This window comes from Myotis brandtii, unplaced genomic scaffold, assembly GCF_000412655.1.
Source record: "Myotis brandtii unplaced genomic scaffold, ASM41265v1 scaffold305, whole genome shotgun sequence".
In the NCBI taxonomy this organism is placed as follows: domain Eukaryota; kingdom Metazoa; phylum Chordata; class Mammalia; order Chiroptera; family Vespertilionidae; genus Myotis; species Myotis brandtii.
The window spans coordinates 3,651,457-3,673,545 of NW_005361652.1; the positions used below are offsets into that span (position 1 = coordinate 3,651,457).

The following is a 22,089-nucleotide window of genomic DNA, read 5'->3' on the forward strand; positions in this document are numbered from 1 at the left end:
TTAATTATGTTCAATTTGTAACAATGAAAATACATCCTGCATATCAGATATTTACATTACAATTCATAACAGTAGCAAAATTACAGTTATGAAGTAGCAATGAAAATAATTTTATGGTTGGGGGTCACCACAACATGAGGAACTGTATTAAAGGGTCGAGGCATTAGGAAGGTTGAGAACCACTGATATAAGTTCTTTGGTTATTCTCTTCCTGTCCCCCATATCTAATCTTAAATGAATTAAAACATTGATCAAGAAAAAAAGTTAAGGCAAAAAGGAGCACAGGGAACAATAATAATAACTTTTTTGTTAATCCTCACCTGAGGATATTTTTTCCATTGATTTTTAGAAAGAGTGGAAGGGAGGGAGATAGGCAAGGAGGGGGAGGGAGGGAGGAAGAGGGAGAGAGAGAAGAAGAAAGAGAGAGAGAGAGAGACATTGATATGAGACACATTGATTGGTTGCCTTTCATACATGCCACAGGGATCAAACCTACAACCCAGGTACATGCCCTTGACTGGGAATTGAACCCAGACCCTTCGGTGCACGGGCTAGCACTCTAACCACTGAACGAGCACACCAGCCAGGGCACCCAGGGGATAATTATTGAACAAATGACAAACCTAAGGAAAAATATATTTTTTCTTCTGGAACATAAAGTTAAGTTTAGAAAAGATTCCTTTGATAATCTGAAGATTATTAGGGGTTAAATAATCAAATCCCTTCAATAATTAAAGTTCTATATCATCTTAAAGACCAAAATATCATGTTCTGAAAAACAATATGGGAAGTTATTTGGAGTACAAACTTAAAAACAAAAGAGGCCTCTCTATATGAGGTTACCCATTGGGGAAGCTATCACATTTACTTCGAATCAGCTAAAGCTTCTTTTTTTCAGGTAAACATTCCACACCATTAAACACTCCTTTGAAACATTTTCTACACTTGGCTTCCAGCACACCAGTCCCTGACTTTTCTTCTAGCTCACTGGAGGGTCCTTCTCAGTCTTTTGCCGGTTCCTCCCCCTCTCTGCTTTTTAATATTGGCACACTCCAAAGCTCAGTCCTTTGCCACCTTCTCTTTTCCAGCTATAGTAAATGATCTCATCCAATGTTGTGGCTATCCACTAATAACTCCCAAATTAATTTTGCCAATTCCAACTTGCACCTTGAAATCTAGACTTGGATATTCAGCTGACTACTAAGCATCTGCAACTTAACATGGTCACAACAGAACTCCTGATTCCACACTCCTCCACACTGGTTCTTCTTCCAGTATGCCTCCTCTCTGCATCCCAGTATTTACCCAGTTGCTCAAAAATCTAAAAGTCATCCTTTACCCATCTCTTTCCCTCTCCTTATACCTGTTATCAGCAGATCAATATCTTCTCTACCTTTAAAGTGAGTCTGAATTCAATATCTAAACATTTCCTCTTCATCAACCATGCTAATCTAAGACTCTTACCTGGAACACTGTAATAACCTAACTGGTCTCTCTTTCACCCTAAATCCTCTTCAGTCTAACTTCACACTATAGTTCCATATACTTAGTAGGTTAGTCAAATTATGGCTTCCCATTATATATCCATTCTGGGCTATAAGGACTTTCATGAAGTATTCTCTGGCTTCCTCTTATTTCATTTCTTACCACTCCTATTCCTTAATCACTGTTTTTATCTTACTGGCCTATTATTCTTCAAACAGGCCAAGAAAGTTAATATTTTTAAGCCTTTTCACTTGCCTTTACCTCTGCCCAGAATGCTTTCCCCAAATATTCACTTGGCTCATACACTTATTTCATTATGGCCTCTGCATATGTCACTTCTCAAACAGGCCTTCTTTAACCACCTTATCTAAAATAGCAATCCTCTCAACATTCTGTTTCTATTACCTGCTTTTTCTTTATAGCAACTGATTTTATATATTTATTTACTGTTTTATTGTCTGTCTTCTCCAATGGGATATACTAAATTCCACAAAAGCAAGTACTTTGTAGGTGACAGCTGTTATAATCAGCACACAGAACACCTGGCATACAATATGCTCAGTAAACATGTATTGAATCAAAAAAATGAATTGATAAATGAGATTCTATTCTGAACATTATCCAATAATATAGTTTAGGATTTTGCTTTAAAAGAAAAAAGAACCATAAAAATGTGCCCTAAAATAAAAAATCTTACTTGATTTCTCTCAAATGATATGAATTTTATTAAAAGAGAGAGTTATTCAGTAGCACTGAAGCAAAATTTAAAGTAAATTTTCAGCAAGATATTCTAGCTATTACCAAGTTTTTAAAAAGGCTTCAGAATTATTCCTGAAAATAAAGTTGCCTAAACACTTAAAAATGGGGTATATACATATATACACAAAAACCAGAGCAGTTTCATGAAATCAAACCCGTAATGCGTAGGGATGTCTTGATTACTCCACAATTCTCTCTCCTTCCTTCTCTCATTAAGTTGCTACCAGTGAAAACCAAGGAATCAGCCAACTACTTATTAACTTGGTGTTGGTGCTATTGCTCACAGTCAGAAAAATGGCAGTATCAATGGAGGTTTCATAGAGACAGCAGAGTATTTTGCATAAGTATGTCTGCGGCTTAACTGCTACTGTTTAATACCTGCTGTCATCCATCAAGGCAGCTTATACTCCACAAGAATGTGAAAAATCCCACCACATAATGGATATATCTCTTTATATATAATTTGGTGAAAGATAGAGCCTGATGATTAAATCATTTTTCGCTAGTGCATTAAAGAATCTAGACCCCGAAAAGCAAAGCTAGCCACATCAAAGCTCTCCTGAGCCACGATCAAAGGCCAGCCCAAGCACTACCTGAGGATGACAGTGTGTTAGTAAAAAGTATATGGAAACTCAAGGTGAGCCACTTGGCCTCTCTGGCAACGAGGAAGGAATTTAGTCCAGTATGCTTGGTTTGTTTCTGTCAGCATTCATTTCATGTTGATCATGGAGTTTATGCTGTCTGTCAGGGGACAGAAGAATGACGAATACTACTTCGTATGAAAAGTTTCAAGCCTTGTAAGCCCTCTGAAAATAAATAGTCCAAATACTCATTCCATTTCTTTCCCTGTAGGCACAAAAAGGGTAAGATTACTTATTGAATATTTACTATGCTTATTCTCTACCTTCTCATTCACTAAGTAACAGACAAACAAGAAAGTACCCAAAGTTTAAGGGCTAAACATTCCTTTTGTTATATTGGCAAAAAAAATCAGCTGTTCAACTGAGTAAGAATTGTGAAATAGAAATGGGTCATCACTCCCACGCTCTAGGAATTTAGCATCTAAACTAGATAACACAGGAATAGACATTATTATATTACTGCCTACATTAAGTATGTACACAGCAGAGTTTCTAGAATAATGAGACAACTGTGTTTGGGTTTGTTAAATTAGCTTTATAATAACATTCTGAATATATAAAACTGTACTGTAAAATGAGAAACATGGTCACAACAGCAAGAGTCAAATTACAAATAGTTGTATTTTTAGAGAAGACTATAGAGGGTACGTGCCAATAAATTCACATAAATGTCATGGGGATGAATTCAGAAGGTAAACACTTCACTTTGACTTTGTGGAGGAAGTAGACTTAAGATTTGGGAAAAAGTGAAAATATAAATTCTTCTGATAAAATGAAGCTGTATGAAATCCCTGAAAATGATAAAATAAACTTATTTACCCGAATGGAGCTCACGTTTACTGTCCTTTCTTCTGGGTATTCCTTTAAAAAAAATCATACACACAAAATAAAGAAGTGGAGCCTTTAGAGGATGGAAATATTTAGTTAGCAAAAATTACCAGAACATTAAGATAGCTCTTCACTGATCTATTTGCTACATTCTATTCCTACCATCACTCTTGGATTCCTTTTGAATAAACACCCACTATAACTTCCCATATTTCTTCCTAGAAGCATAAACAGAAGGAAAATAAAACCAGTGTACAAAGTGAGCACTATTTTGCTAATCTATGGCCTTATTTTTAAAAAATTCTGTGTTCAGCCACTGGGGTGGAAATGGAAGGGAGGGGGAGAGGGAGAGGGAGAGAGACAGAGAGAGAATCTTGAAGAATGAGGAGGAAGTATGGTGAGGCGATCTGTGTACACAGTAGATTCTATAAAGCTCTGTAATTCTTTTATGAAAACTCGGACCTAAGTGATCCCATTTATTCCCTGGCCTTAACTATCACCTACTGTATTTCACTGAAAAGCCATAAATTCTAACAAACAATATATTTTATACATTACTAAGAAAAAACTGCCTATTAAACTATATATAACACAATTTTATCAACACTTAGAATTTTTTATTTTATAAAGATTATAAGAGTTTTAGATATAGGCAGATTTTGATCATATATCATTTTTATAAACATGAAATGATAAATATATATAAAATTAAGTGGCAAAAGTATTTCTAAAACTTGACATTCAGAGTCCAACTCTTCTCAATCACTTTATATGCAAGAGTTGTGGATATCTAAGTTTGTTCACACAATAGCACCCTCTGTGCCACAGTGCTGATGATGCAACATTTCTTAAAAGAACTAAAAGCTACCAGTACCCAGGATTCCAGTTACATAAAGCTACGCAACTTTTGGCTCCTGTTTCAAGAAAAGTCTATAACATGTTTCACTGCTTTCCTCCCCTCTTCCTCCAAGTCATTTGTTTTTTGTGACTTAAAACGGTGTTTCCATAGTCTCCAATTTTCCCCTCAAGCTGCTGCCTTCCATTCTGCAAGGTCTGATTCTGGCAGTCTGCCTGTACACACTCCAAAACAGCAAATGGCAACTATATCATGATTGCTGCCTGGTTGATATCAATCAGAAGAAGCATCCTGATCTCTGAGAAGTGAAAAAGTACGTTTTTGGAACTGATAACATATAATCCATCCTAATGAATTCCATATTTATTTCTCTAGTTCCAAGCCCCTATTTCAAATAGCCTACTTAACACTTCTTAGATATCTCACAGGCATCTTAAACTTAAGTAGGTCAAAACAGAACTTGATTCTCAACTTGCCTTTCCCCAAAACCAAATAACCTCTCCTCTTCTCTAAGGAGTATTCCTCTTATTAACAAACTAGTGGCCTGGTGCATGAAATTCATGCAGGGAGGGGGGGTTCCCTCAGCCCGGCCTGCACCCTCTCCAATCTGGGACCCCTCAGGGGATGTCAGACTGCCGATTTAGTCCCTCCCACAATCCAGGACTGCTGGCTCCTAACTGTTCACCTGCCTGCCTGCCTGATTGCCCCAACCCCTCTGCTTGCTGGCCTGATCACCCCCAACTGCCCTCCTGCCAGCCTGATTGCCCCCAACTGCCCCCCTTTCTGGCCTGATCACCCCCAACTGCCCTCCTGCCAGCCTGATTGCCCCCAACTGCCCCCCTTTCTGGCCTGATCACCCCCAACTGCCCTCCTGCCAGCCTGATTGCCCCCAACTGCCCCCCTTTCTGGCCTGATCACCCCCAACTGCCCTCCTGCCAGCCTGATTGCCCCCAACTGCCCCCCTTTCTGGCCTGATCACCCCCAACTGCCCTCCTGCCAGCCTGATTGCCCCCAACTGCCCCCCTTTCTGGCCTGATCACCCCCAACTGCCCTCCTGCCAGCCTGATTGCCCCCAACTGCCCCCCTTTCTGGCCTGATCACCCCCAACTGCCCTCCTGCCAGCCTGATTGCCCCCAACTGCCCCCCTTTCTGGCCTGATCACCCCCAACTGCCCTCCTGCCAGCCTGATTGCCCCCAACTGCCCCCCTTTCTGGCCTGATCACCCCCAACTGCCCTCCTGCCAGCCTGATTGCCCCCAACTGCCCCCCTTTCTGGCCTGATCACCCCCAACTGCCCTCCTGCCAGCCTGATTGCCCCCAACTGCCCCCCTTTCTGGCCTGATCACCCCCAACTGCCCTCCTGCCAGCCTGATTGCCCCCAACTGCCCCCCTTTCTGGCCTGATCACCCCCAACTGCCCTCCTGCCAGCCTGATTGCCCCCAACTGCCCCCCTTTCTGGCCTGATCACCCCCAACTGCCCTCCTGCCAGCCTGATTGCCCCCAACTGCCCCCCTTTCTGGCCTGATCACCCCTAACCGCCTCTGCCTTGGCCCCGCCACCATGGCTTTGTCCAGAATGTCCGGAAGGTCTCCCAGTCTAATTATCATATTACCCTTTTATTAGTATAGATGGAGCCACCATCAACCCAGATGCTTAATTCAAAAAACTCAAAAGTCCTTTTTTCCCCCCTCACTCCCACTTCTATCAAGTTATCAAATGCTGTCTATTCTACCTCTGCAATATATCTCAAATCAGTCTGCTTCTCTTCATTCCACTATCACTATTAGTATCTCTTGTCTAGACTCCAATAGCCTCCCAGTTGGTGCCTCCACTACACTCGGGCCTCCTTTTATAACTCTATCCTCCATGAAAAAGCCAAAGTGATCTCTATTAAAGATGAACTGAGACCATACTACAACCCTATTTAAAAATCTTTCAACTGCTAACATACACTCCTAACAGACCTGTAAGAAAAACAGTACCTGGATTTCTCCAACCTTATTTCATTCCATTCTCCCTCTTGTTCCTTAAACTCTAAATCAAACTGGCCTTCCTTTTTTCCTTGAAACCCTGGAGCCATTTTACTGTTCCCACTACCTGGAATGCTCTTCATCCAGATATTCACAAACTGGCTTATTCTCACCTTCTAGAAGAAATCTCAGATCAAATGTCACCTCCTCAAAAAGGCCTTCTTGAACACCCATCCCTGACAACATTCAAGTCACTCTATCACCCCACCCTGCTTATGTCCTACAAAGCCTTTCTCAACATTTAAAAAAATTATGTCTACTTATTACATTACTTGGTTATTGTTTCTTCTCATTAGCATATAAACTCCATTGCGGCAGAGATGGTATCAATCTTCCTTAAAAAAAACATTTTATTGATTTCAGAGAGGAAGGGAGAGGGAGAGAGAGATAGAAACATCAATGATGAAAGAGAATTATCAACCGGTTGCCACCTGCACACCCCACACTGGGGATTAAGCCTGCAATCCGTGCATGTGCCCTGACCGGAAACCGAACTGCGACCACTTAGTTCATAGGTCAATGCTCAACCACTGAACCATGCCAGCCAGGCAGTATCTGTCTTCTTAATCACTGTATCCCTAGTGCCAGAAGCACAGTGGACAATAAATAAATAAATATGTATTAAATGAATAAACAAAGAAACAAATAGCTATTAATTCAAAGGTAATTTATGATTAGAAAGCCTAGAACTTCAGAATTTCCTGAAATGTAGGCTCTAAAAATATTCAAAATATATTTCAACTCAAAAATTGAGCTGCAGCCCAGCTGGTGTGGCTCAATGATTGAGCCAACTCATGAACCAAGAGGTCAGTGGTTCGATTCCCTGTCAGGGCACATGCTGGGGTTGCAGGCTCAATACTCAGTATGGGGCATGCAGAAGGCAGCTGATCGATGTTTCTCTCTCTCCCTTTTCTCTAAAATCAATAAAAACCATTAAAAAAATCAATACAAACATTAAAAAAATAGAATCTCATTTAAGGAAAAAAGTGAGCTGTGCTCTTTGATACTGAGAACTGATTGGTCAAATTAAATTCACTGAATTACTTATAAAAATTTGGCTAATTTGAAATATTTACAATGTGATGATTCAGTAAAACTGTCAGAATTCAATTATACTAACATGGTACCAGAGATTATTTTTTCCACCTCAAAAGTAAGATACTTAGTGAGCCATTAGCTGGTGATAATCAGGGCTCAAAAAGCACTCTTTTAAAAGAAAGATTGGCATTAAAGCCTCGTTATTTTCAGAACCATACAGAAACATCATCAATTACAAAAATGGGAGTTTCACCTTCTGCTACATGTGCTCTGTGCCACTAGAATTTCTCCTTTCAGAACCAACCTACCTTAAACATTTTAAAAACCATTTTCTGATTTAAAGGAATATATCAATTCCTAATCACCCAAAACAACTTTGCTTATCTATGTCCAACTTGATAATATTTACTACTTCAGAGACTGAGTCTTATAAGACACACACACACTTGAAAAGAAAAAAAAAGAATTGACTTATGAAAAGCAATTCTGCTCTATGATTCATTACATGCTTTTCCAAATAAGAACCGGATGCAACTGTGTTGAAGGGGTATGGAGAAATTGACACCCATTCATTGTTAGCAATAATGTAAACTGGTATAACTTCTACTGAAAGCAATTTGACAATACCTAATAAAATTAAAAAGATATACCCTTTTAAAAAAATCCTCACCCAAGGACATTCTTATTTTTTAAAATATGTTTTTATTTATTTTACAGAGAAGGGGATGGAGAGGGCTAGAGAGATAGAAACATCGATTGGCTGCCTCCTGCATGCCACCTAGGGGCACTGAGCCCACAACTCAGACATGTGCCCTGACTGGGAATTGAACTGGTGACCTCTTGGCTCAAAGGTTGATGCTCAACCACTGAGCCTCCCCATCTAAGCAGGATATTCATATTGATTTTAGAGAGAGAGGAAGGTGGGGGGAGGAGATGGGGGGGGAGAGAGAGAGAGAGAGAGAGAGAGAGAGAGAAAGAAAGAGAAAGAAAGGAAGAAACAGTGATGCGAGAGAGAATAGAGAACATCAATTGTTTGCCTTCTGTACATGCCCCAACTAGGGATTGAACCCACAACCATTCAGTATACAGGATGACTCTCCAACCAACTGAGCCACACTGGCCAGGACAAAAGATATACCCTTTTAAAAGCAATTCCACTTGGAGCAATTTTATCCAACAGACACACATACATATGTTTGAAATGATGCATATAGTTTAAGAACATTCACTGAAGTATAACTTAATAACAAGGTTAAGAAACAACTTAAACGCTCAACTTATAAGTTATATATTTAACTTATGTTAGATCCATACAATGAAATACTACAGAGACATCACAAAGAATGAGGAAGCCCTTTATGTACAAATATGAAACAAAAGCCAAGATACTAAATAAAAAAATCAAGAAGCAGAAAAGTATAGTGTAGTGTTGAAAAATATAATTTACAAAGAAATGTATAATACGATTCTAGAAGGATATTCAAGAAACTGAGAGTGGTTGTTTCTTCATAAAAGTGTCCAGACAAAGACATCACAAGGAAAAATCAATATCCCTGATCCTCCACAAGTACTGGGAAACCAAATCTGGCAACATGTAAAGGGATCGTTTTCCATAACCACGTGAGATTTATCCCAGGAATGTAGCGTTGGTTAAACATCTGAACATCAATTAATGGAATATACCATGTCAACAGAATAAAAGGCAAAAACCCACATAATCATGTTTGTAGAAGTAGAAAAAGCCTTTCACAAAATCTGACACCCCTTTCATGATAAAAAACATTCAACAAACTAAAACTGGAAGGGTAACCTCATGAAGGCATCCATGGAAACCCCTAACATCATACTTGCAAAAATCTGTTTTCCCCATGACCAAGAAAAAAAATAAACCTGCCCATTCTTGCCACTTTTCTTCAACATTCATTGTACCCGAGGCTGTAGGGAATGCAATTAGGCAAGAAAAAAAAGGCATCCAGATTTTAAAGGAGGAAATAAAATCATCTGTTTGCAGGAAACCCTGAAGAATCCAATGAAAAGCTATAAAGACTAATAAATAAGTTCAACAAAGTTTCAGGATATAAGATCAATATTCACAAGTCAATTAATTGCATTTCTATATAGCAGCAATAAGCAATTGAAAATGAAATGAATAAAACAATTTCATTTATAATAACATCAAAAATAAAATACTTAGGAATCCAAAAGTAAAACATAAATTGAAAACTATAAAAAAAACTAAAGAGGACCTAAATAAATGGAAAGACATAGTATGTTCATAGATTAGAAGATATAACATCGTTAAGATGGCAATAGTATAACAAATTGATCTACAGAGCTTACCACAATATCCAAAATTTAGCTGGTACTCAAAAAAAGAATGATTAAACATGTTTTGCAATTCAGACACAATAAATTTATGGCATTTTCTATTCCTGCCATCATGGTATTCTCTATAAAATCTAAAAATCTTTTAACTATCCTTACCTTTAGCAAAAAGGAAATAGCATAACTCAATAGAGCAGGGTGATGGACTAAATTTAAACTGGTTTTATACTTTGCTACTCCAATCATTTTAAAGACTTCGGGATCAAAATACGATCCTTTCTGGAAGGGTTTGGATGTCCACAGGCAACCAACCATGGCTGTCAAATAGTGATTATATTCTTGATAGGTCTTGCTGCTGAATATGAACTCTGATTTTTTCTATTGGGGAAGAAAAAAAAAGTGTCATCATCACCTATTCTCCCTTCCCTTCTTATTCCCAGCAGATCATATACCAGTATATCTACACTCAATTTTTAAACAATGGTGACTTAACAGAGGTTTATCATGCATACCTTTAGTATCAACTCATTTTTCTTTGCAGCTGTCAAATTATTACGGTATCTAAAAGGATGAACAAATGGAATGAAATGCTTAACATTAAATGCCTTTGAAATGTAAACATACAAGTGTACATTTTAAAAAAATCTTTTTTAATATATATTTTTATTAATTTCAGAGAGGAAGAGAGTGGGAGAGAGAGAGAGAGAGACATCAATTATGAGAGAGAATCATCGATTGGCTGCCTGAGCACACCCTGCACTGGGGGATCGAGCCCACAACCTGGGCATGTGCCCTGACCGGGAATTGAACCTCATGGTTCGTAGGTCGAAGCTCAATCACTGTGCCACACCAGTGGGGCAAAAGTATACATTTTAGATATGCAGATGTGCACATACACAAATATCCAGCTATCTAGTTAAGGTTTTAAATCCTTTATGGTACATTCTCCTCAAGGAATAAAAATCAGAGGCTCATATATTGAGTTGTAGATTTAAGATATGCACTTTGACTATATGTAAATTATACTTCAATAAAAAGGAAAAAATACAGAAAATGCTTTTAATGTTTCACTATTAAAAATTAATAGAGACTCAAAAGCAGTCAGTTACTAATACAGAACCTATTTTATTAATGTGGAAAAAAGGTGCAGATAAATAAAGGGTACACTTAAAATGTAATCTTTTCCTTTGAGCCTGAGAACTATTATCTAATTAGTCTTTAAACATTTTAACCTTGGCATAGTCCTGCAAGTTATACCAAGAGTCTACACTTAAGGACTAAAAAGAGAAATTTCAGTCCATAAGTGAAAGAATTAGAGGGGATCAGAATAATACTTACAGTTTCATATAACTGGCAACAGATCCCCTAACCTCCCAGAAAATGTTCTTTTCACCAGAGAAACTATGTAGACCTAAACCAGTTGTCAGCAAATAATTACTTTTTCTCTAAGCCACAGCAATAAGAATTAACAATGCTGAGTGCAGCAGTACCATTGCATAAAATATGTTACTATAAATTTTAAAAATCTATACCCCCCAGTAACATTTAAATAAAACACACAATTAAAATAGCTTCATACCACAAGGTCATTTCCAAAAGAAAGCCATGTTTCCTATTTCATGGGCCCTGGCATAAAATGGATAATAATTTTATTGTTTTCATATTTTACAAATTATATATAGTAAATTTATTATAGTATATTAATAAATTATAACTTATTATATAATTGAAAAATGAAGATAAAATTATAATGTTCTAATTCATAAAACAGTAAAAAGGCCTTGTACCTGTGCATAATGTAACAGAGCTGGTTTAGGATACTGGAATCCAGACTGAGGAGTGCAAGGTAGAAGATCCCAGGAGGAAACAACACCACTAATGGAAGGTTATAATTTATATATATGTCACACACCTTTTGGAGAGAATATAACATCAGTATATAGATTATCTCCCAGAACCCTCAACCAAGTTCATCCAAAGAATCATTAGTAGAGAATAAGCAATAATATACCATCAAGTTGGGGCGTTCCTGATCCATCAATAGAATAGGTAGCCTCAAGCCTGCTTAAAAATGTACCTCACCAAACACTGACCATTATCATAGAGGATTATATTCAGAAGATCATTAAAATCTTTCTCTTTTTCTAGGGACAGATCTCAGAGTTGGTGAGAAAGGAAGCATTTCTTTCTCAAGTTCCATGAATACTGACTTATCCATATATTAGCTAGCTGTCAACCTAGAAAACAAAGGAATATGCTTCTAAGCAAATTTAATACAGACAACTAGGTATTGGGAAAGGGAAGAAGCCAGGAAAACAAATAGTGACTACTTCCTGAATAATAGTTCTGTCCAGGTGACATAAACAATACAAGAGCACCAGAATCATAAGTGCTGGGAGAAATAAAGCTGTTGAAAGATGGGAGCAAAGAGCTGAAGAAACAAGAAGGTACTTTCAATTTTTTACCAAGGGTTGGGACGTATAAAGGATGAGCAAAAAGTGATGCTAGAGACAGACCTCTGTCTAAGGTCAGCATTATTCAGGAGAATGTCTAATAAAGTGGTACCTGGAATTTTCAAAAAAAGCATTTGTTTTTCCATTTTGTTTTATGAAAGTCACTTATTCATGTGAGAATATAATCATTAACTTTAAAATATATAGCTTATTTAACTATGCTAACAAGGTCATAGTCCAACTTAATGATTATAAATAAAATTGAAATAAGAGGTGATTAAAGCAGAAAGCCATCACAAAAATCTAAATAGGGTAAATAGGATGTGTACCACCTTCTCATAGAAATCCAAAACAAAGTGCAGCAAGAAAGTACTGTTGCTTTCCAAGCGCAATGCATTAGTGGACAGCCACCCTACATAGTGAATTAGTTCAAACACAGACTGCATGGATCCACTGAAAGTTGTCTCTCTGCAAGAAAACATGACAATCAGATACATATTAGCAAAATTCCTCACAATTTCCAAGCTAAAGCTGAATAAATATAGCAAAAGTTGTTAGGTATTTCAGAAAATGATCTGTGTCCTAATGTATAATTCACTTTTTTTAAACCACAATGATTAACCATCAAACTACACAGCACTCTAGGAAACCATTAAGATCAATTCATATAATAGCCTCAGCAATCACTCTACTAGTAAATATCAGAGAAATAAAGGATTAAGCTCCAAATAGACTTTAGATAATAACCAAAGTAGTTAATATCTATTGTCCAGGGATCACAGCAGTCAGCAAATTAGTTTCAAAGCACACAAATCAAAACCCAGTTTTGTCTGAATTAAATGCTGTTAAAAATATTTCACTTTAGCCCTAACTGGTTTGGCTCAGTGGATAGAGCCTCTCAGCCTGCAGACTGAAAGGTCCCAGGTTCGATTCCAGTCAAGGGCATGTACCTTGGTGTGGGCACATCCCCAGTAGGAGGTGTGCAGGAGGCAGCTGATCAATGTTTCTCTCCCATCGATGTTTCTAACTCTCTATTCCTCTCCCTTCCTCTCTGTAAAAAAATCAATAAAATATATTAAAAAATATTTCACTTTAACTGGAATCCAATTCATTCATCCCCAGTAGGTGTGCAGGAGGCAGCTGATCAATGTTTCTCTCCCATCGATGTTTCTAACTCTCTATTCCTCTCCCTTCCTCTCTGTAAAAAAATCAATAAAATATATTAAAAAATATTTCACTTTAACTGGAATCCAATTCATTCCTAAAAGAATTAGTAAAATTTTTGGCATTTTTTCATTCTTTTAGTAAAAAAAACATTTTTGCATATTTTACATTCTTCCCAAATCATTGAACTGTATCTCTTTAAATCATGGGTATAATTGGTTCAATTCATCCATCTACTCACTTCTGTCCTTCAATCTACTGTTGAGCAGATTAGGAAAAAATCTAGGAATGTGCTTTTATAGCTTTACCCTCTGATCCAGGGAGCCAACAATGGTTATACACATGGAAAAAGGAATAGTATATAGTCTTTGAGCTTGAGAGATGATAATGACTCTACCATTTCCCACCATCATGATAGTTCATTGCCAGAGAAAGCAAGGAAAGATTAGGAGACCACCCAAATAAGCGGGAATTCAAGTGTCCATCAGTAGATGAGTGGATAAAAATAGTTATGTTACATTTACATAATGAAATATTACTCTGTCATAAAAAGGAAGAAAATGTTACCCTTTGTGACAGCGTAGATGGACCTGGAAAACATTATGCTAAGTGAAATAAGCCAGTCAGAGAAAGATAAGTACCACATGATTTCACTCATATGTGGAATTTAATGAACAAACTGAACTACTGAGCAAAATAAAGACAGACTCATATATAAAGAGCAGGCAGACAGGTCTGGTGAGGAGGGTGGTATTGGTGGGGTGGGGTGCAGGGCTTGAGCAAAAAATGAAAAACAGAATTCATGGACATGGGCAACAGTGTGGTGATTGCCAGGGAAGGGGAGGGAGGAAAAGGATGGAGGTGGAAGAGGACATAGAGGGGGTAAATTGTGATTGGGGGGAAAAACAACAAATAAGCGGGCATCCATATAGTCAGTCAGCCATTTGGAAAACTATTTTAACTATGATTTTTGGCAGCACTTGGTAAATGCAGGTGAAATAAATTTGAACAATGGAGATTGCTTAGAAAAGCATCCTTCAAAGTGTATCTCCACAGGACACTGCTGGCATTTCAGATGAAACAATTTGATGTTAGGGACTATATTCTACTCCCCACCCTCTGCAGCTTGTTTAATATCCCTGGCTCTTATGTACTAATGATGGGAACACCCTCTTTCCAGTCACTGTGCCAACCAACAATGCCCCCCCTGGAGAACACTGCTGAGAATGTTTTCCTACCTTTTGTTCCTCGTGATTCACAACTATAATTTACTCCCTTTTTGATAGTCATATGGCATATGGTCATATGATGGAGACATGGCATTATACCCATACCCCCCAAATAGCAGGAATTACTGAAAACTTATAAGAGCTATATTATATAATGACGAGTAGTATTACAACAAGCAAAGTTATCTACATTTTTAAAAATATATATTTTTATTGATTTCAAAGAGGAAAGGAGAGGTATAGAGAAAGAGAAACATCAATGAGAATCATTGATCAGCTGCCTCCTGCACGCCCCCTTCTAGGGATCAAGACCACAACCTGGCATGTGCCCTGACTGGAAATCAAACCAGTGATCTCCTGGTTTATAGGTTGACACTCAATCACTGAGCCACGCCGGCAGGGCATAATCTACATTTACGTCCACTTACTTGTTTTAAGAATTTTAGAAAGCAGAGCTCCTTTTTAAATGCCTTCCCAAAATGTACGACACTAATTTAAAAAGCATCCTAGTACTGGGGAAAGAAAATATAGAAATTGTAAAGTACCGAGATGAGGATGCCTAAAACTTACCCTGCAAGTTGGCCAAAGATTATAGATGCCAACATACTATTCTTAATAGAATTGAGGTGTTCAAAAAGGTTAAGCATTTAAATGAAATTTCTTAATGATAGTGGTTCTCAAACTTTAGCTTGCACCAAAATTGCTATAAACACACAGACTAATGGATCCCTCCCTCCAGGGTTTATGTTAGCAGGTCTAGGGTAGGGCCTGAGAATTTGAATCTCTAACAAGTTGCCAAGTGATGCTGATGGTGCTGGTCCAGGGACCACACTTTGAGAAGCACAGCTTTACTACCCACAAATGCTCTATTTCTTTCCAAAAGTGATACATGATATATGGAAGCATTGCAGTAATAAATATGAAGAATTAAAAACAATTTCCCCAAGCTACTGCCAAGAAGCTTCTCTTTTTTATTCTACTATCAGAATGGGAGATCACTATAAGAATAGGGACATACAAAAAAATAGGTCTGGGCCTATCTTTTAACTAAGCTAATCACCAGCTATTGGCAACTGAAGCTGAGGGACCCTTATCTGATAAAGAATGTGATGATAATATAGGGAATTTGAACACTGATTAGATATTTAAAAATATTAAGAACTATTAATATTTAGGTGTTATACTAGTATCATTTTTTCAACAGTTGAAATGATGTCTGGGCTTTGCTTTAATATGGAGGAGGAAAGAGAGATGTTATAGATGAAAAAAAGTTAACCATGTATTGATTAACTTGAAGCTGGATGATATGTACATGGGGTAACATCATGCTAGTTTCTCTACTTTTGTTTATGTTTATAATTTCCTTTAATACAAAGTTTTCAAAACAATGTTAAAAATAATGTGGAAGGTAACAGAATATAGGAGAAGCCAAAGGTTGTAGGTAGAGTTGTAACAACCTAATTATGCAATTCCTTGAAATTCAGCCTTTTACTTTCACTTTAAGGGTAAAGCACACATTGTTAACAATAACCATCATAATGGAAATTCACATCTATAACCAAAATACATCAGAGAAACAAAAAACGAAACTGTACAACATAATTACAGATTTTCCTAGCCAGCATCAAAATTGACTTCTTATATATAAGAATACATTTTACAAAGTGAGCTAAACTGAATTAAAGCCAAAGTTGCAAGTTTTAATGTCAGCTCCACAATGTTTTGCTATATTAATTCTTGAAAGTCACTTAGATGCTTAGGATTTACTTTCTGATTTATACATTAGAACTTGAAGAATTAACCTTCCTCACAGGATTGTGGGGAAGAAAGAAGAGTGAAAAGTAAATACACACACACACACACACACACACACACCCACTAGAAGCCCGTTGCACGAAGATTCGCGCAACAGGCCTTCCTTCCTCTGGCTGCTGGCACCGGTTTTCCTCCGGCACCCGGGACCCAGGCCTTTGGTCCGGCCGCAGCAGAGAAGTCAAGCCTCTTCAGTCTTCAGTCTTCACTCCGGCTGGAGCCTTCAGTCTTCACTCTGCTCCTGCATGTGCAAATTAAAAACCTCCATCTTTGTTGGGTTTATTTGTAGTCGCTCTGACTGGCTGGTTGGCGTAGCGGAGTGACACCAATTTGCATGTCTCTCTTTTATTAGTGTAGATATCTCCTATATAGTAAAAGCCTAATATGCTAAGTGTCCAGTCCAGTCAGCCGTTCAACCAATCAAAGCGTAATATGCTAATGATATGCTAAGGCCGCTCAAATGCTTGCTATGATGTGCACTGACCACCAGGGGGCAGACAGTTGACCAGTCGCTATGACGAGCACTGACCACCAGGGAGCAGATGCTCCGACCGGTAGGTTAGCTTGCTGCTGGGGTCCGACCAATCAGGACTGAGCGAGACAGGCCCTCCCTCGGTCCCTCCCTGGCTGGCCAACCTCCAGTATCCCTCCCAGGCCCCAATCGTGTAACGGTGGGGTCCCTCGGCCTGGCCTGCACTCTCTCACAATCTGGAACCCCTTGGGGGATGTTGGAGAGCGGGTTTCGACCCAATCCCACAGGCCAAGCCAAGGGACCCCAGTGGTGCATGAATTCATGCACTGGGCCTCTAGTATATATATTATATATATAAAAGGCTAGTATGCAAAGTGTCCCCTCAGGAGTTCAGCCAGCAGACCAGGAGTTCAATAGCTTGCTATGATGTGCACTGACCACCAGGCGGCAGTGCGGAGCGAAGGAAGGCCCTGGTCAGCAGCTGGCAGCCAGGGAAGGAAGGCCCCAGCCAGCAGCCAGAAGGCCCCAATAGGCCCTGATGGCTGACCAGGCCTAGGGACCCTACCTGTGCATGAATTTCGTGCACCGGGCCTCTAGAGTGTGAGTGTGTGTGTGTGTGTGTGTGTGTGTATGTATGTATACACATACATATACATATATCATACACATACATATATATATTTCAGAAAAGTATGACTAAACATTTACAAAAAACAATTCAGTCTCATGCCACACTATTAAAACTCCATATGCAAATATTTTTATACAGATACATCTCTTGTTAAGGGTTGTAAGATAACTCACAGAGAACTGTCCGTCACAGTTTTCAGGTGGATGTCCATAGAAAGCCACAACAGCCAATTCTGCAGTAGCTCTTTCAGGTTCTCAAGAACACTACACTGAGGGAGCAAAATAAAAAATCATTTGTAAAAACATTCAGACATACCATAGTGTTAAAAACTAACCATCTAAACCACAGACTTAGAAGTGGAAGGGACCATGAAGATGACTGCATCCATTCAGAATCCAATAGTTGCCACTCCAACCTGATCAGTCTCCAGGAGACAGATGAGTGCAAGTACAAGGTTATTTTGCCATTTTCTCTACTGGACTGATCCCAGCTTGTCAGCCCAGGAACAAACCCTTGTTTCTCTAAATTACATTCATTTACAACATATATTATATCATCAAATACAACATCACCCACCACTATGGTCTCACTTCAGATCCTTTGAGGTTGCTATAGTTTCCCACCCTTTTCACCTTCTGCCATGCGCAGAAATTGGTATTTTGTGGAAGAGCGGTATTTTGTGGAAGAGCCACACTCAAGGGGCCAAATAGCCGCATGTGGCTCACAAGCCGTGGTTTGCTGAGCTGCAGTCTGCCGACCACTGGTCTAGACCTACAATTTACTCCTTGTTGATGGTGATAAAATTTATCTTGTCTTCTGTGACAGTGGAAAACAAACAATTCCAGTTTTTCTTTTCTCAGGCCTTTCCTTGATTTTTCCAGGGCCTCATTGACATACAAAAATAAATTTGACAGAAGTCTGCTTAGGGCATCTATGAGAATAATTCATATTATCTATAAATTTGAAAGCAATCCATTATCACCCCAAAACCAAATATAGGAAAGCTTTTTATTTATTTATTTTTTTGCTAATCCTTACCTGAGGATATTTTTCCCACTGATTTTTTAGAGAGAGTGGAAGGGAGGGAGGGGAGAGAGAGAGAAAGAGAAAAGCATCAATGTGAGAGAGATACATCCATTGGTGCCTCCAGCATGACCCTGACTGGGGCTGGGGTTGAACCTGCAACCCAGGTATGTGCCCTTGACTCGGAATCGAACCTATAACTACTCGGTGTAAGGGCAGACGCTCTAACCACTGAGCAACACCAGCCAGGGCCAGTAAAGCTTTCTTAAACATTCTTAATAAATAATGGCCTAGATACTATCTGAACAACTCCAGTGATAGGGTGCTCACTGTTACTTCACAGAAACAGTTCAATTAATATTTTTTAGGATGTGAATGAAAAAGGGGGTATGTGTAAGTTCAGTGACTGAAGTAACCTCACATGGTGATCTGGTCATAAATTCCTAACTGGGCAGGTCATAATGGACAGTCACACCCCAGGCCTATAACTTCATTAGTAAGAGGTTTTTAACCAGGCCTGGCTGGTGTGGCTCAGTTGGTTGGGTATCATTCCATGCACTAAAAGGTTGCTGGTTGGATTCCAGGTCAAGGTACAAGCCTGTGTTGTGGGCTCAATCCCCGTAGGGGGCATGTAGGAGGTAGCAGAACAATGTTTCACTCTCATGTCGATGTTCCTCTCTCTTTCTCTCTCTAAATATCAAAATTTTTTTTAAAAAAAGGTTTCTCAGCAAGTACTGTCCATTATTCTTGTGCATCTAGGTTACCCCTTTGAAATGCCAGAAGTAATCTTTCCAGACCTCCTTTAAGGGAGCTCATAATCTTAACTATCCTGAGGTCCAATCCTGTCTTGCTTTTTCCCATCTATATATATAAAAGCCTAATATGCTAAGTGTCCAACCGTTTGGTCAACTGCTCAACCAGTCACTATGATGCACACTGACAACCAGGGGGCAGATGCTCTGACCAGTAGGTTAACTTGCTGCTGGGGTCTGGCCAACTGGGACTGGGAGAGATGGGCCAGACATGCCCTGGAGCCCTCACGTGGTCCTTCCCCAGCCAGCTGGCCCTGATCAGCCCCGATGGGGACTGGGTGCGATGGACCGGACACGCCCTAGAGCCAACCTCCTGCGGTCCCTCCCTGGCCTCTAAAATACTTCTTTTCAATGTGCATGAATTCATGCACTGGGCTTCTAGTTTTCATATAACCTTCCTTAAGTTTCCTCCTTAATTCCAATGCATAAAAGAAACTGCAAAACTGTTATTCTCTGCAGCATTTGAGATCTTGTCATTAGTTTGGCTCAAATAAACTTTTACAAAAATTCTCTACAAGTTCACCCTGACCGGTTTGGCTCAGTGGAGAGAGCGTTGGCCTTCGGACTCAAGGGTCCCAGGTTCGATTCCAGTCAAGGGCATGTACCTTGGTTGCGGGCACATCCCCATGGGGAGTGTGCAGGAGGCAGCTGATCGCTGTTTCTCTCTCATCAATGTTTCTAACTCTCTATCCCTCTCCCTTCCTCTCTGTAAAAAATCAAAATATATTTTAAAAAAATTCTCTACAAGTTTGAAACTTTCAGTAAGAAACTGACACCTTAAAAAAAAAGAAATTGACACCTTACTTTCAGGTATGAATAAAAGCCCCTTTAGTAGTCAACTATCTTTTCTTGTACTCTATACTTCTCTGTGCTTCTTTCGCCCTTTCATTGACCCCTTCCTTCCCAAATCTTTCAACTGCAGTTTCCAGAACCTCTATTCCATGGTAATCTAAACCTACACCCTCAAAATATGCTTTCTCTGTCTTCTTATTCTCATCAAATCTTGGCTCTTCCTCTCCTCCCAGCCAGGGTACTGTTTCCTTTAAATACATTTCCCTATTCCACTTCAACACTTGGAGGTAACATGGCCCCAGCTCCTCACTGCTAATAATGGGAACAGAATGTAAACCCCTTCTTTTAGAATGTAAATATAAAATCAGAAATAAATCTCCCTTTAAAAAGGGAGCTTTAAAAAGATATAAAGAAAACAAATGACCCCCTGGTAATGGACAAGGAGACACCATATTGGTGGTGTTGCTCTTATATCAATCAGGGGCAAAGCAGATGTATAGTCCTTAGTTCATCCTAGCTTGAAGCCTGTGTTGGTGGCCAGAGCTGTTTCATGCCTGAGGCACATACAAAAAAAAAAAAGAAAGAAAGAAAGAAGGAAAACAAATGGATGTTCTATTTAATCAGGTATCACAGGGGGGAAAAAAAATGCCTAGCTTTAGAATATTTACAAATGTTTGCTGAGCTACAGAACCTCATTAGCAGTAACATTAGCTGAATTTGTTAGGCTAAGATCAAAGACCCTGTATTTCAGATTTCACTTTGCTGTAGTCAGTTTTTCTCATGAATTTGATCACTCTTTGGTTTTTTTAACCCAACTCAAAAGCCATCTATCTTCAACACTATTTCCAAACTATTACTCCACCTTTCTTACATAAAAAACCTTCCTCTTTTGTTGTACACTACCTTTACTTATTATTTTTCTGTATCTCTCCTACCTACCTCCTGGAAACTAATCTACATTCATTGAGAACCTTAGCACCCTCTGCCTCAAGTCCTGCCATCAACACCTCAGTTATGTCAGTGTCCATGAAGATAGTCAACCTAATACTTTAGATTCACAGTTCCTTGACCTCAAACCAAATAATTTTCACCTTCACTCTACCTTAGTTACCTACTCACAGCCACACATTAAACTTTACCATAACCTGAACTGAACCACCACCAAAATCTATTATTCTTTCTTTGTTATGACCTCGTATTCTTCTAGTTTTCTCACATCAACTCCAACTAGTTGTTCTTGCTCTTTAACTTCAGAGACATTCAATCCCTTGATTCTTCCTTTTTAATGTTACTTTTTATTCTTTTTAGCCTTCTCTTAGCCTCACCTACCTATCCAGAGTAGACCACACTGTTGATAATTCACAATTCTCTTTCACTCCATTCCACCAGCAAAATCCTAATTGATTCAACCCCATCACTCACTTTACTCCTACATCTAAGCTAAAGAAAAACACACAACTATACAGATTGGCACCACTCCAAATTTATGCTCACCAATTTCATCTGGGCCCCAAATGAAGCTCAATAATCCTTTTATTTCTCTTCAATTAACTCTGTCTCTTATTTTTATCAGTGGCTGTTCTATGCACTGAACCCCCCTATTCATTTCTATCCTCTACAACGCACTTATTTTGAGAAATTTAACATTTTTAGTCACAAAGTATTTCAATTTCTTGTCCTTTCTTTCAACTGTGTGTGTGTGTGTGTGTGTGTGTGTGTATGTATGTGTATGTGTGTGTG

The 22,089-nt window shown here is 38.9% G+C and overlaps 1 protein-coding gene across 1 annotated transcript in view; it reads right to left on the bottom strand.

Annotated features, from left to right (window-relative positions):
* Nucleotides 1-533: 533 nt before the first annotated feature.
* CENPI (centromere protein I) overlaps nt 534-22,089 on the bottom strand; it is a 72,372-nt gene continuing 50,816 nt past the window's right edge. The window contains exons 16-21 of the mRNA XM_005869885.2: nt 12,747-12,882; nt 11,749-11,873; nt 10,474-10,522; nt 10,121-10,339; nt 3,705-3,746; nt 534-3,090 (exon numbers count right to left, since the gene is read on the bottom strand). Of these exons, the coding sequence (XP_005869947.1) occupies nt 2,989-3,090; nt 3,705-3,746; nt 10,121-10,339; nt 10,474-10,522; nt 11,749-11,873; nt 12,747-12,882 (673 nt within the window). The 3' untranslated portion in view covers nt 534-2,988. The remainder of the gene's footprint in view (nt 3,091-3,704; nt 3,747-10,120; nt 10,340-10,473; nt 10,523-11,748; nt 11,874-12,746; nt 12,883-22,089) is intronic.